Source organism: Acinonyx jubatus, chromosome C2 (genome assembly GCF_027475565.1).
Source record: "Acinonyx jubatus isolate Ajub_Pintada_27869175 chromosome C2, VMU_Ajub_asm_v1.0, whole genome shotgun sequence".
Taxonomy (NCBI): Eukaryota; Metazoa; Chordata; class Mammalia; order Carnivora; family Felidae; genus Acinonyx; species Acinonyx jubatus.
Genome location: NC_069384.1, coordinates 118,003,002 through 118,016,088, shown reverse-complemented (window position 1 = coordinate 118,016,088; position 13,087 = coordinate 118,003,002). Strand labels below are relative to the sequence as shown.

General features: G+C 37.6%; 1 protein-coding gene across 17 annotated transcripts in view; it reads right to left on the bottom strand.

The window, feature by feature from the left end:
• SLC9A9 (solute carrier family 9 member A9) overlaps nucleotides 1–13,087 on the bottom strand; it is a 698,450-nt gene that overhangs the window by 579,241 nt on the left and 106,122 nt on the right. Inside the window, exon 1 of one of the 17 annotated variants that reach the window (XR_008297954.1) lies at nucleotides 1,718–2,219. The exons of 15 other annotated variants lie outside the window; for them this stretch is intronic. Coding sequence is in view for 1 of the 2 variants with exons in the window: in XM_053221331.1 (XP_053077306.1) it covers nucleotides 1,718–1,892 (175 nt within the window). In the remaining variant the exon portion in view is untranslated. Of the gene's footprint in view, nucleotides 1–1,717; nucleotides 2,220–13,087 lie in introns of those variants that run through there. One more of the 17 variants, XM_053221331.1, reaches the window with a different exon arrangement.

The window sequence follows — 13,087 nt, the reverse complement described above, 5'->3', positions numbered from 1 at the left end:
GTATTTCATGAAGTTTTTAAGAAGTAAAGGTAATCTGGGACTTTTTTCAGGCTCAAAAGTAAAAGTTGCACTTATATATTATGAGTACAAACTATGGTTGAATTTTAATAAATCATCAAAATTTAATCAAATGTTTACAAAAGAATGTATCCATCATGGATTAGCTGAAATTGGTAAAATGAGTCATAGTTTAACTGTATTCAGTGCCGTGAAGAAATCTTCTAATAAAGGTTTATAATTTAAAAATCTGTGTTGTTATACAAAACCATATATAGCCCTTTAATTTAATGCCAAGAATTACATTGTTTCTGGCTTCTCAGATTACATCCCATATCCTCTTTGATTATTTATTAGCCAAGTCAAGAGAAAGATCATGGTTCACTGTTGATGGAGAAAAGCAAATGACTGGTACCTCGGGCTTTACACCTGACAGAACCACTTCCTTTCTGTTTGACATTTTCTTCAACCTGATTGTGTTTTCCCCTCAAATGAAAGTTTTGTTTTTTGCTTTAAGACCCTCAGTACAAAAGAATTTAACTCTGTGCTCGGAAGGGATCAGCACATCAGTCTCCTGAAAGAAAATATACTGCTTAGCCTATAACTTTTAGTTCCTAGCTCAAGTATCTCACCATGGAATCTAGTTTAGGCATAGAATTTCTTACAGTCTCAAATCATGACTGTACATTATTATCATCACAACATCACATGGTTAGCATATAAAATTGATCCTGTGCCCTGAACCTCAGGGATATAAAAGGCTTTAAGACTTCCAAAATGAGGGAAGAAAAATACAAAAGTACATTTTTTGCTATGAATTATAGCAATGCTTCACTTGTTTGCATTGTGTTCAAAGTTCCTATCCATTACCAAGCTGAGATAAGAATAGTATAGCAAGTTTTAGAACTACTGGTGTCTTGCATTGTACTTTCAAAGACGAGAGTACAGCATGGATAATCTCTGCACATTTTACTAAACTTTCTGAAAGGAATGACACGGTAAATTGTACAGAAAGAGCAATACTTCAGGAGTTTAAAATATTAAATGCTTTTTCAGATCTTTCCCCCTACTCCCCGCCAAAGGCACATAGCATATAATATTAAAAATGACAGTAATTATAAATTAGAAAGTGTAAAATCAGGCTAAGAAATGAAAAGTATTGCATAAGGAAACTTTTGTATAAGAAAATAAAACATTGCCCATATAATTAAAATGGGTTTGGATACAGTTTTTCCAATAGCATGGGTGGGATATGTTTCTGCCAGTTTCCTTCTTGAAACTAGTTGACATAAGACGATTCAATCCATACAGTTTTAAATAATGCTATTTCCAGAACGTTATAAAACTCATCAGTCCCTCCTGTGAAAGATTGCTGCTCTTTGTGACTGCAGAGTCCTGACTTCCCAATATCTATCATTACAAAAACAAACAGTTTGCTCGGTTGGACTCCCCACATGACAATGGACCCGCATCTGTCAACAGACTCGCATTATGTGCCGCCTGAGAACACGTCTATGACATTTACTCTTGTGACAGGGCAAATTTCAGCAGCTCATCTGGAAAGAGATGAGCATTCATTATGCTGCAGCACCTTTCATCAAGCTAATGACATTTCAATCAGCACATTTTCTCCAGTTTCAATACTTTGCCATCTGAGCACAAGTCTCTAATTACGCCCAAGCAACAAGTTTCACATCAATCCTACAATTTCTGCACTCACCATACACCATTGCTCCTCCGGTTTCATGCAAGAAGCGAAATCGATGATTTTTAAATAACCAGATTGTCAAAATGGTAAGGATGAGCAAAAAATTAAAGACAAGCAGCTCCACTGCTCCCTGATGTTGAAACTGATACTCATCCTTCTCTGACATAAACCTTTGCTGTCTCTCCATTCTCTGGTCTTCTCGTAATTCCTTAGACAAAAACCTGGATAAGGACTATTTTATCCAGATTTGCCTGAAACAGTCTAGCTGCCTGAAGATTTCAGAATAAACACTGCCACTTAAGTTGCTACTTCATGAGCGTTCTGCCTTAGTATTCAGATGGCTTCTCGTTACAACTTCCTGTTTCTCTTAAAGCAGCCCTGTCTCTTTTCAAACTCCAGAGTGTAGTTTCATCATGGACTCTTACGGTCTTGAAACAATCCATTCCACGAAATTATCTCTCATGTTGGACAAACCTGCAAGCAATCATTCTGAGATCTTGAGTCATTATTCTTATTGTTTTAAACAAGCTCCTTAAACTGCATAACTGGTGAACTGTAGATTAAGAATAAAACAGATCACCTTTCATCAGCAACATTTTCTAAGTTCAAAAAGCTAATTCCGAATCATAACCTCACTCACACGCCAGATTTCACCTCTCCAACCAAAGTCTACCAATGTGACAGGGTTTAATTGATGGCTCTGATTTGACCTAAGATGATTTCACAGGAATTTTGTTTTAAGGTGAGAATGAAAAAAGAATTTAGTATATGACTCCTCCTCCCTCTCTATGGCTTTATATAACTGGTAGTCACAAGTGCAGCATTTAAACTGCTCCCTTTTACCAAGAATAAATGAAAGCAAAAGACACAAAGAAAATCCTGTCCCCATCTCTACAGCTGTGCTGTTTGGATATGTTAAGTCAAAAAAGAAAAGACACTAAACACATATCTTTGAAGGAAGAAACCATATAGCCATCCTCAGCAATACTACGTACATGGATTTCTCTTTATAGAGCTTCTGGTCCAGACATCCAGGACCCACAGAAATCTGCCATAGATCACAAACTTCCTCTGTCCTGTGGCAAAACAATGTGGTGAGGTCACTGAGGAATAGTCTGCCACCAGCAACAAAGGCTCAAAAAATCACAAGACTTAGACCATAACAGTGATGATTCTTCAGCTCACCTTCCATTTGGCAGGCCGTTTCTGTTTGAATTCATATTTTTATGCTTTTTGAAAAAGTTCAAGACAATATTACTACCAGGGGCTCTGCTGATTTTTCAGCAACTGCTATGATTTGTTGGCCTTATTGGTTCTATAGATTAGATACATCCAAGGGTTCAGTGCAATTAGATACATCCAAGGGTTCAGTTAGTTTTTTTCTCATTTCATGGGTTAAGTGAGTTTTTTATCATTTATGGTACTATTGTAACTTAGGAGTATAAATCATTTAGTATGCCCACATTCAACAGAATTGGCATTCAGTGTGTAGAGTGTAAATGATTTCTTGAGTAGAGAAAGTCCAAATATATCCTCCAAAGCTCTTGTCACCAAAAGCTAGAGGTCAAACATATAATATATTGGAAACTAACTAGCTCCCCAATAACAGTTTCACCCACAGGAAAATCTCTCAACCACTTACTGTAAAACTGCTGTTTCAGCTTCTTTGCCTTCTGCAACTTTTGAAGCTGATTTCCTCTCTGAGTTTAACTCAGTGGGGGGTATTTATGTGGGCTGCAGATGTTCTTTTAACACACTACCCTTTTTGGCAGGCATGTATGTGATGACTAATATTCGCACTGTTTTGAAATCTGTCAGCTAACGCTTGTGAGAATTTCATGAAGCCTTAGTTAGCAGGTTCTACCTTTACAATTTTGCAATCCCACAGGTTTAGTCTTGAGTTGTTAGATTTACAAGATAACCCAAATTCAAAGTCTAGCAATTCCCTTTTCTTTTTTTCTGTTTTGATCATCATTTAATTACTTTGGTTTCCTTTTAATAATGGTAATTACTCCATCTGGATAGAATAAACTTTCTTTGGTTGTCTTATTATGACATCCAATTGCATTCTCTTACCCAATAACACAGCTCAATGAGAGGATTAAAGTCCCTGAAATGTTTTGATTGGCTAATACACTGTTTTTAAAAGTCCTAAATTTGATGTCAACATACTCAAATAAGTATATTTCACATTGAAAACTATATATATGGCTTCTCTAGAAAAAACCAAACAAACAAACAAACAAAACTGGTAAGATCTGGCCCACTGGGCTCTCCTTCCCATATGGCCACAATCTGTTAGTGCCTGTTTGCCACAAATCCCATTCATCCCATTTCACTCATTCATGTTCCCTGTGTGGCCCCTGCAGTCATTTGGAAGTGTGGCTCCTGGTTCACTCTACGAATGGAATATATTCACTGTTCTGCTGTTCAATATCATTTTATTTTCTGTTGCACCAATAAAAGTACAAAAAAATGAAATAGAAAAACATATTAATATGGCACCTACCATGGACAGGAAATATTTTAGGAAATTTAATTTAGTCTAAATTAATGTTCATAAAAACTCTTCTTTCTACAGCTGAGGGATTTAAGGCTTAGAGTTGACAACATATGCAAGGGTGTATAACTAGTGGAAGTTAAATTTCTGTCTGGGGTTTAATGGCCTTAAGATGACATTTCTACGGTGATTAACTCATCTTGGTTTGTCAGGGACTTTCCTGGTTTTAGTACTGAAAGTCCTGTATCCCAGGAAACTCCTTAGTCACAGGCAAACCAATCATCCTAACAGCCAAGGTTTCCAAAATGTGAAAATCCTCTTCTGTCAATAATAACTATTCTTTCTGACATTCCTGAGGGATAATTCACACAAAGAAGAATATCAGTTAAAAATTAAGGCACTGTTTTATTAGCTGGTGACAATAATCCTTAGTGCCAGGTTCTCTGATGAAGTTGGAATGGAACCCAAAATTTAGGCACAAGGCTCAAAGAAACATTCTTGATTGTTCCTTAATCCCACTCTTAGAACCTGCTGGCCAGTGAGTCAAAAGTTCTTGCTGCAAGATGCAACATGCAGGTGAGAGGAAGTAAAGAGAAAAACAAGATGGCACAGCCCATTTCAGTGAGTATGCCCTGCCTTAGCTTGCCTATCCAGCACCATGGAAGGAAAGACTTGAAGAGAGGAGCCTCCCAGGCCCAGTAACCTTGTATTGCATGGTAATACCACCACTAGTGAACATCACCAGTTAGAATGCATAGACTGAGTTTCAGAATCTAACCAATCATTTGAGATTCCTTATTCTTGGAGAGGACAGTGGAGATTGTGGGCTCAGAGGATCAAGAAGGGAGATTTTCCTAGGGATGAGGAGAGATGCTAAGAGTTCCCTTTCCTCAATCACTAGAGTCCCACCCTGCCAACTTCTCCCTCAACCACTGTGTTTAACAGAAAATACTTAAGCCAACCCAGTGCTTCATTCACTTGGCCTATCTCCCAATATTCATCCCTCTCTGAGACCGGTGAAGTGGGGCTATATATTTTGCCCCCAAAATTTCTGAAATGGGCCAGGACAGGACTGTAATTAAGTTTACTTAAGGAGCATACCATGTCCTGAACCAAAAATTCATGCCCCACCCCCCATTCTATTGTCAAATTCATCATAAATCCATCCATTAAAGTAATGAAATAAGGAGACTATTAGGCTGGGGTGGCTCTAATGCCTTGGTAGCCTATGCAGACAAACCAAATCTAAGCCACAGTCAATGCACTCAAATCTAAGAGTGAAACTTAAGAACAATCAATTACAAACAGCCACCTAGACTCTCCCAAATAAGGCAATCACTTAAGTGATACCCAATCAAATAATTTCTGAGACTCACTTCCACATCTTTTCTATAAATACTTCTCTCTTAGCTCCTGTTGGTAGAGTACTCCTAAACACTTTCAGTTTAATGCTGCCCCAGTTTAAATGGATATATACTCCCAAATAAACTTTTACAAATTTTAATGTGCCTTAGTTTACCTTTTAACACATCTCAGCTTCCCTACCCTCCAAAAAAGTCACATTAGCACAAAAATGTCCCAAATTTGAAGAATATGTACCCCTCCCATTAATAGACTCTACAGAAAAATAAGAGTTCAAAAATTTCACAAGGAAGTTAAATTGCAATAAACACTTAAACAATATTAACTTCCCCAAAACTTACTACCCAATACCTGGTTTTTCTTTGTCTGCCTCTGTAGAGTCTTGGGTCTCTGGAACCCAGGGCCAAAAACCCTCAGTGGGGGAAAAACACATTTTGGAACAATGCTGGAGCCTCTGACCACAGCAAACCCCCTCGGGCATAATGTCCCTCTCTTAAGAATGTAACAGATACCACCTACTCCCCCTCAGGTTCCCCTCAGGAATTGGACAATCAAAATACCTAAGGAAACTAAGTAAACTATAAAACTTATGTTATCTGAGGGACAGTAAGGCCATGTCTGACTCCTCACACAATGGAATGGAGCCAATCAGAAATGGACAACCCAGCATCTAGAGTTATCCAGCCAGTAAGGGTAGAACCTGAGAAGGAATGAGGGGGAAGGGAAGAGGGTACTGAACAGAACCTTATGAAACAAAGACCCTTGCCTATAGTCATGGGTATTCACCCTCAAGCGCCCCCTCTCTGTAAAGAAAGCTTTCATACTACTCTTATTTTCTAATCTTATACTCTAATAAACTTTTGCCTGCTGCTCATTTTGTGTCCAGTTCTTCATTCTTCGAAGCAGCAAGACAACAAATCCCCAGTACGGAGGTAAAAAATCCTGCAACATTTCTATTCAACAACTCAGGTACAGAAACATGTTTGGCATAAATGAGGATCTCTTCTTTCTTCTACCCTACAAGGTGTGTTCCTTCAGTGCTCTGAAGTGGGAAAACCGGGATATAGACCTCACTGTTTTTTTCCCAGTTTTTTTCCCAGAGTAACAATTTATCTCTGGATTGTTGATCTTTGATGGCCAGGAGTACATAAGAAGTTTCCCTATTCAGGGATAACCAGAAAGAAAGTGAATCCCCTTCCACTTGCACTGGATGCCACTTACTGGCCTTGCCCCAGAAAACATATACGAGATTCCACTTTTTATTTAGGCATTTATTCATTGAAGAATTCCCAAAGCTGTACAGAGTGGAAGAAAAGCAAATTTGGCATTGTGCTTGTAATCTAGCCACATCGGCCCTATGCCATTAAAGGGCAGTGGCTTCACAGCTAAAGCCTCAAGAGTGAGGAGGGTCCCAGATGGATAGCCCTGGATTCTTAATTCAGCTTCTTCTCTCCTTTTGTCTCCAGCTTTGTCCTAGCAACACATCACCACTTTTCTTTTGTAGAGAGAAACAATAAATGTTACATACTAATTATATCTCAATTTGAAAAGGTTAAGAAAAAAGAAATAAAAGCTTTGGTCCATTGATCCCCTCTTCTGTCTTGCACATATTGAAGAGTCAGGCATGAGAAACTCATTGGCTTTTTATTGTATTTAATCTCTGTCAGCTTTTCACAAGGTAAGGTAAATGCAAGCTGGCCACAGTGGCTTCCCCCAACCCAGGAAGGAAGTTTCAGAGATGAAGGGAAGTATGAGCTCCGGAGCCAAGGACAGGGAGGACAAAATGGAAAACTGCCACTGGAAGCTACAGCTTATTTTAATGAAAATTTCCTGCAATCAAAGACCTGAGAAAATGCATTTCTTTGATTTCCTATTAACTGTCCACATGATAAATTAACATTCTTCTTAGGATATAACTTCTATTCTATGCCTTAAAAGCTAGTAAGTCTGACCTCATTAGCTAAAAGACATTTTGCCCTATCACTTCTGTTAAGTTATAAAATGTTTATATGAACTAAGAAGAAAGGCCCCATACCCTTCATCTCTCCCTAATTTCTACACTTTTTTCCAGTGAGAGAAAGGGACAAAAGAGAAGGGAAAGCAGAATTTTCAAAAAGGTGACACTGAATAATCTTAAAAATATTTTTCTGAAATGAAGTATGTAAATGGCAAGCAGGTTTTGACAGAAATACCTCTAGTGTCTCTTAAATCTATTAAAAATCCAGCCTTTGAGGCAGGCTTTGTTGGATGATGTCTCAATGTGGGTTACCTCAAAAGCAGAGCCTAAGACAAGACTTAGGTGCAGCTAGTTTATTTAGATAATCCCAGGAATCACAAGTGAGGAAGTGTGCATAAAGACCAGGAAATACCATTATTCAGAAATAAAATTATAAGCCTCATTGGAGCCATTCCCCATTTCATCCATATCTTTACAGGGTCTGTGTACTTTGAAACTTTAATTTATAGGTATGTTGAAAACATTCCTTAAGCAGCACCTAAGATTAATTTTATTTATGCTTGAGGCAACTAAATTACATAATAAATTCCATGACAAACAACATGGGTCTCTTGGATAAGAAGGGAAATCATGCCCTATGGCCAGCGGAGTTAAAGTCCCATATCACCTGTGGAGACGAAATTCTATATGCTTTGAAATGTTATTTTATGATGGTTATGTCATATCTAAAGTTTATGCTTTAAATTAAAAGTTCAAAACTACCCTGGGACTCTTTGAAGACTATGTAACTTGGTGTATGCACATATAAACATACATTACATACAACCCCAGGATTGTACTCCAAATAAAGTTTAAATTAACAATAGGTGGTTAAATATTCATTTTAATCCAGCATTGAAAGTTTTAAGGGATTTCATAGGAAAGTGTGATTATAGTTCTATAAAAATGTCCTACATTACTGTGGAAGAAAACGACAAATTCACAAAGCTTTTCAATGGCATTTCTTTTGTGTGTTCTTATTACATTAGATATTAGATCCAAGAATGTTTCTTCATTACCTAGACTAAGTATGGATATGCAAATAACAATTATATTATTCAGTTAGAAGATATAAGTAAGTAATCCATTCTCATTTCTAAGCTCTAGTTGAATGTATATGCTCCCTCCCATTCATATGTTGAAACCTAATCCTTACTATGATAATATTTGGAGTTGGTCTTTTGGGATATAATTAGGGACTAGTGCCCTTATAAAAAGGACCCCAGAGAATCCCCTTGGCCCTTCTATCATGTGAGGACACAGCTGGAATATAACTGTCTATATATGAACCAGGAAATGGATTCTCAACAGACTCTAAATCTGCTAGCATCTTGATTTTGGGCTCCCCAGCCTCCAGAACTGTGAGAAATAGATGTTGTATAAGCCACTCAGATTATGGTAATTTTGATATAACAGCCCAGACAGACTAAGACACTAGGTAGGGGAAAGAATATTCCTCAAAATACTATCAGGACATATAAATCTCAATTAAAGCTGTAACAGAGAACATTGTATTATAGAGCTGTCAGAAAGGCTCTTCAAGTTTCTCAGATTCCTTAACAAAATTCTTGAAAAGATAAGACAATTATGAACATTTACTCACTCTTCATATTCTCTCTACAAAAATAGTTTTTCTATAGCACATTTGGGCTCCACAACTGAGGGACTATAAACAATATACAGTTTGTAAATGTTAAGTGAAGAATCTTTTTTTAAAAAACAAAAATGTCTTCCTGTCTCTACTTTGAACATACTTTGAACCTTGTCTGTTAATGCACTATAATCTTGAGAAATGTTAAATTTAGAAAAAGCAGAATGAATTGATTGTCAGAAATTTAAGATTGAAACAGTGCTGAATTCCACCAAAACTTACTCTTACAACTAATTTATATCCATGTGAAAAATGGAATTGTTCTATTAGGATTCAGCACTTTAAACTCAGTTCCTCCCTTTCACTATCTTAACAAAAGAAGAATATACACAAAATAAAAACTGAGCAAGAACACAGTTATACCCGAAGTATAAGGCTTTTGGTGAACTATGTTTGAGAATCTGGCTTAGACCAGAGGCCTCCCACCTCACCCAAACTCTACATGGGAAAGTAAGGAGAACACATTCAGAGACACACCTCCTGAGGTAAGACCAGATCTGCAGGGCAGACTCCACATCCATGCACTTAGCCTGTTTTAAGAAGGGAGGTCTCCTGCAGAGACAGCAGGAAAGAGAAAGAAAAAAAAAAAAAAAGAATGTTAGCGCTCTACCCACCCCTCAACCTTCAGGGCTCACTTCAACTGCAATGATCAAAGGAGATAAAATGTTCAACCTTCTCTGCTCCCAAGCACTGGAAACTCACCTCCAGTAAGGTGTAGCCCAACTGATATGAGAGTGGGATCACCCACTGAACATTCCTGTTCCAAGGGATCAAGAGAGAGGCAGAAGCTCCCTGGTGGCACCTCCAAAAGGTTAGATGTATAGGTAGAAGTTTCCTCCTGCATGGACCACTGCAAAATGTGGGGATAGTAGCAGAAGGATTGCCCATTAAGTCTCCTCAGGTATTTGTGCTTTAAACCTGTTGCATTTAACTGTCAAGCCTGTTAGGCTGTCAGGCTGACCCACTCCAGAGAGGAAACCAGCAATGTGTGTAAGCAATTCTCCTGTATTCAAGAGGATGCTTCTTTTGAATCCTCCTGAGACCAGTGTGTTGAGTGATCTAACTGTTGCTCCCTGCGAGAAAGGATAAACATTTATAAATTTGCCTTAACTCCACCTCACACCAAAGGACGAAGAATTATTCCTATTCAACTTTTTTGTGTGTAAATTGTGTTGATCCATATTGTGCAACCAGTTTTTTTTAAAAAGTAAACAAGCTCCATGTGCTAGCATAAAAATGCTCAAAAAATAAAACAACAAACATCCCAAATTTGAACACTGATTATTTGATTATTAAGTTGAAAGAGTAAGCACTAAAATTCTAAATCAAATTCCTTTTCCCCTTGTAAACTAAATTCATTTTTTTCTGTATACTTTCTGATTTTGTTGGATTGGTCTCATTCTGATGGGGCCAGATTTCCTTCAGCAGCTGTAGTACTTTAGACCATCTCTGAAGCACTGAGATGACTATAGCTTCTTCAGCAACTACAAAGTTGAATTAATCCAGCCACAAATATTCATTCTGGTGTGCTAAAGAAAAGGACACCTGAGAATCACAGCACCAGACTTACTCTAATAAGTTAAGAAAACACAAGCAAGCAATTCCCATGCCACTTAGAGCATCATCCCAATCAAAATTATATGTCCCCATTTTTGTAATTAGTACAACCCAGGTCTATATTTTTGTCATCATTCATGGAACATTGCTGAGAGTTTTTACCACTGGGAACTGCAGGCATGTGAAGAAAACATAAAGTTACAGGTAAAATATTTTGGTATCAGGATGACCAACACAAACGTCCATATGGGCATGTGGGCCAGAGGAATTTAAACCCACAAGGGAGGAAGTACCCATTCACTGGCACATTGTGTTTCCTCCACTAATGGGGAAATTCACTTGGCTACATACTGCACTGTCTCGCCATTAGAGAGAAACATTCAAAATACTATCTTCTTTTTTTAAAAAAAGTTTATTTTGAGAGAGTGAGAGGGTGAGAGTGGGGGAGGTGCAGAGAGAGAGGGAGAAAGAGAATTCCCAAGCGTCAGAATCTGCACTGACAGTGCAGAGCCGATGCAGGGCTCCAAATGACAAACCATGAGATCATGACCTGAGCTGAAATCAAGAGTTGGATGCTTAACCCACCGAGCCACCCAGGTGCCTCAATACTATCTTCTTTTAAAACCATAAAATGTGCAGTGATGACACCTTCTAATCCAGTTCTCCAATAAATTTAAATTTATTGGCCGCCCTGTGTTTGTCCTGCATGTTGAAAACCTCTTAATTATTAATGAAATGACAAACATCTAGACCTTTAACATACTCCACTATAAAATCATGTGAGGGAATTGCTACGATATGAATGGCAACAGTTTTATGGTTTGTTGGGGCTGCATGATGAATATTGTTTTATCTCCTCTACTTTCATGTGAGCTGAAAATCTCCATAATAACCTTTTTTTTTTTAAATGAATTTTTATGTCTCTCTTGATTGCTGCATTATGTTTTTTCATGTGATTTTCCCTAAAACCTTGACGTTCCTTGGCTTTTGGACTTACCAACCCTTGAATACATTTTTCCCGCATAATCAGTGATGCAACTATTCCTTCAGATACATCTTTTCTTACAGCAGTTTGATAATCCCCTAATATTCCATTCCCTTCTGTTCTTCCATGAATCCTACAAGATCAGCAGGGCCTTGAATGTTTTTTCCTCCTGGGTAGCACTGATAGCTGGATTAGAATGCCTGACGTCTTCTTTCTTTAAGACAAGACAGTTATTCTAGGGTCCCCCATACAAAATTAATGAGTTCCAGAGCAATCAAATGTGTTCACTGTTTAAAAATATCCAGTCGCCTTCTTCATCCTAAATTGTATAATTCTACCCATAAGTTATCTTCCATCTGCCCAGCAGCTAACCCTGGCTTGTAAATTATCTCTTTTGAATTATTGGGCTACTTTTACAGTGACTTATCGTCCCTAAACCCTTGTTCAGAGTCCTAACTCTATGAATTTCCTGGACATCTTCCCCCAAACCATGGCCATATGAGTTTTGGAAACTAAAGTGATGGTGTCACCTTAAAACTTATCAAACAATGTTTAATGTATTCTCTGCTAATCTTCCAGTACTTTTATCAAATATTTTCCATTCTTTTCTGAAAACACCATGCAACATTTCCACAAAATTTATATGCATATGCAGATACATAAGGGGAGTATTTTCAGGTTTACAAAAAATTAAGAGACAGATACAGAGATTTCCCTCATATCCTTTGCCCACACATGTATAGCCTCCTCATTACCAGAATCATTCATAAGAATGGCACAGTTTTTTTACCAAGAACAAACTTACATTAATATATCATAATTGCCCAAAGTTCATAAAGTTCTCTTGTGGTGTTGTACATTCTACGGGTTTGGAAAAATGTATAATGACATATGCCCATCATTATAATATCATACAGAATATTTTCACTGCTCTAAAAAAACTTCCGTGCTCTGCCAATTCATCTCCCCACTGTCTCCACCTACCCCTGGCAATGACTGATCTTCTCATCTCCATAGTTTTGCTTTTACCAGAATGTCATATAGTTGGGATCAAATAATAGTAATGTAGCCTTTTCATATTATTTTCTTTCCCTTAGTAACATGTATTTAATGTTCTTCCATGTGTTCTCTACCTGGGCTTTCACTGGGGGAGTTAACCCAGTTAGCTTTCTCCATCTTACTGTTTTTATTTGTTCTCTTGAGCTCTCCAAAGTCCTTGATTGGGTAACAATAAAATATTTCCCTTTTTGCTAGTCCCATCTTTTTTCAAGAATTCAATCTTATTTCACCTCTATTTCAAAACATATGACTTCATTTTACTTTCAGTTTTC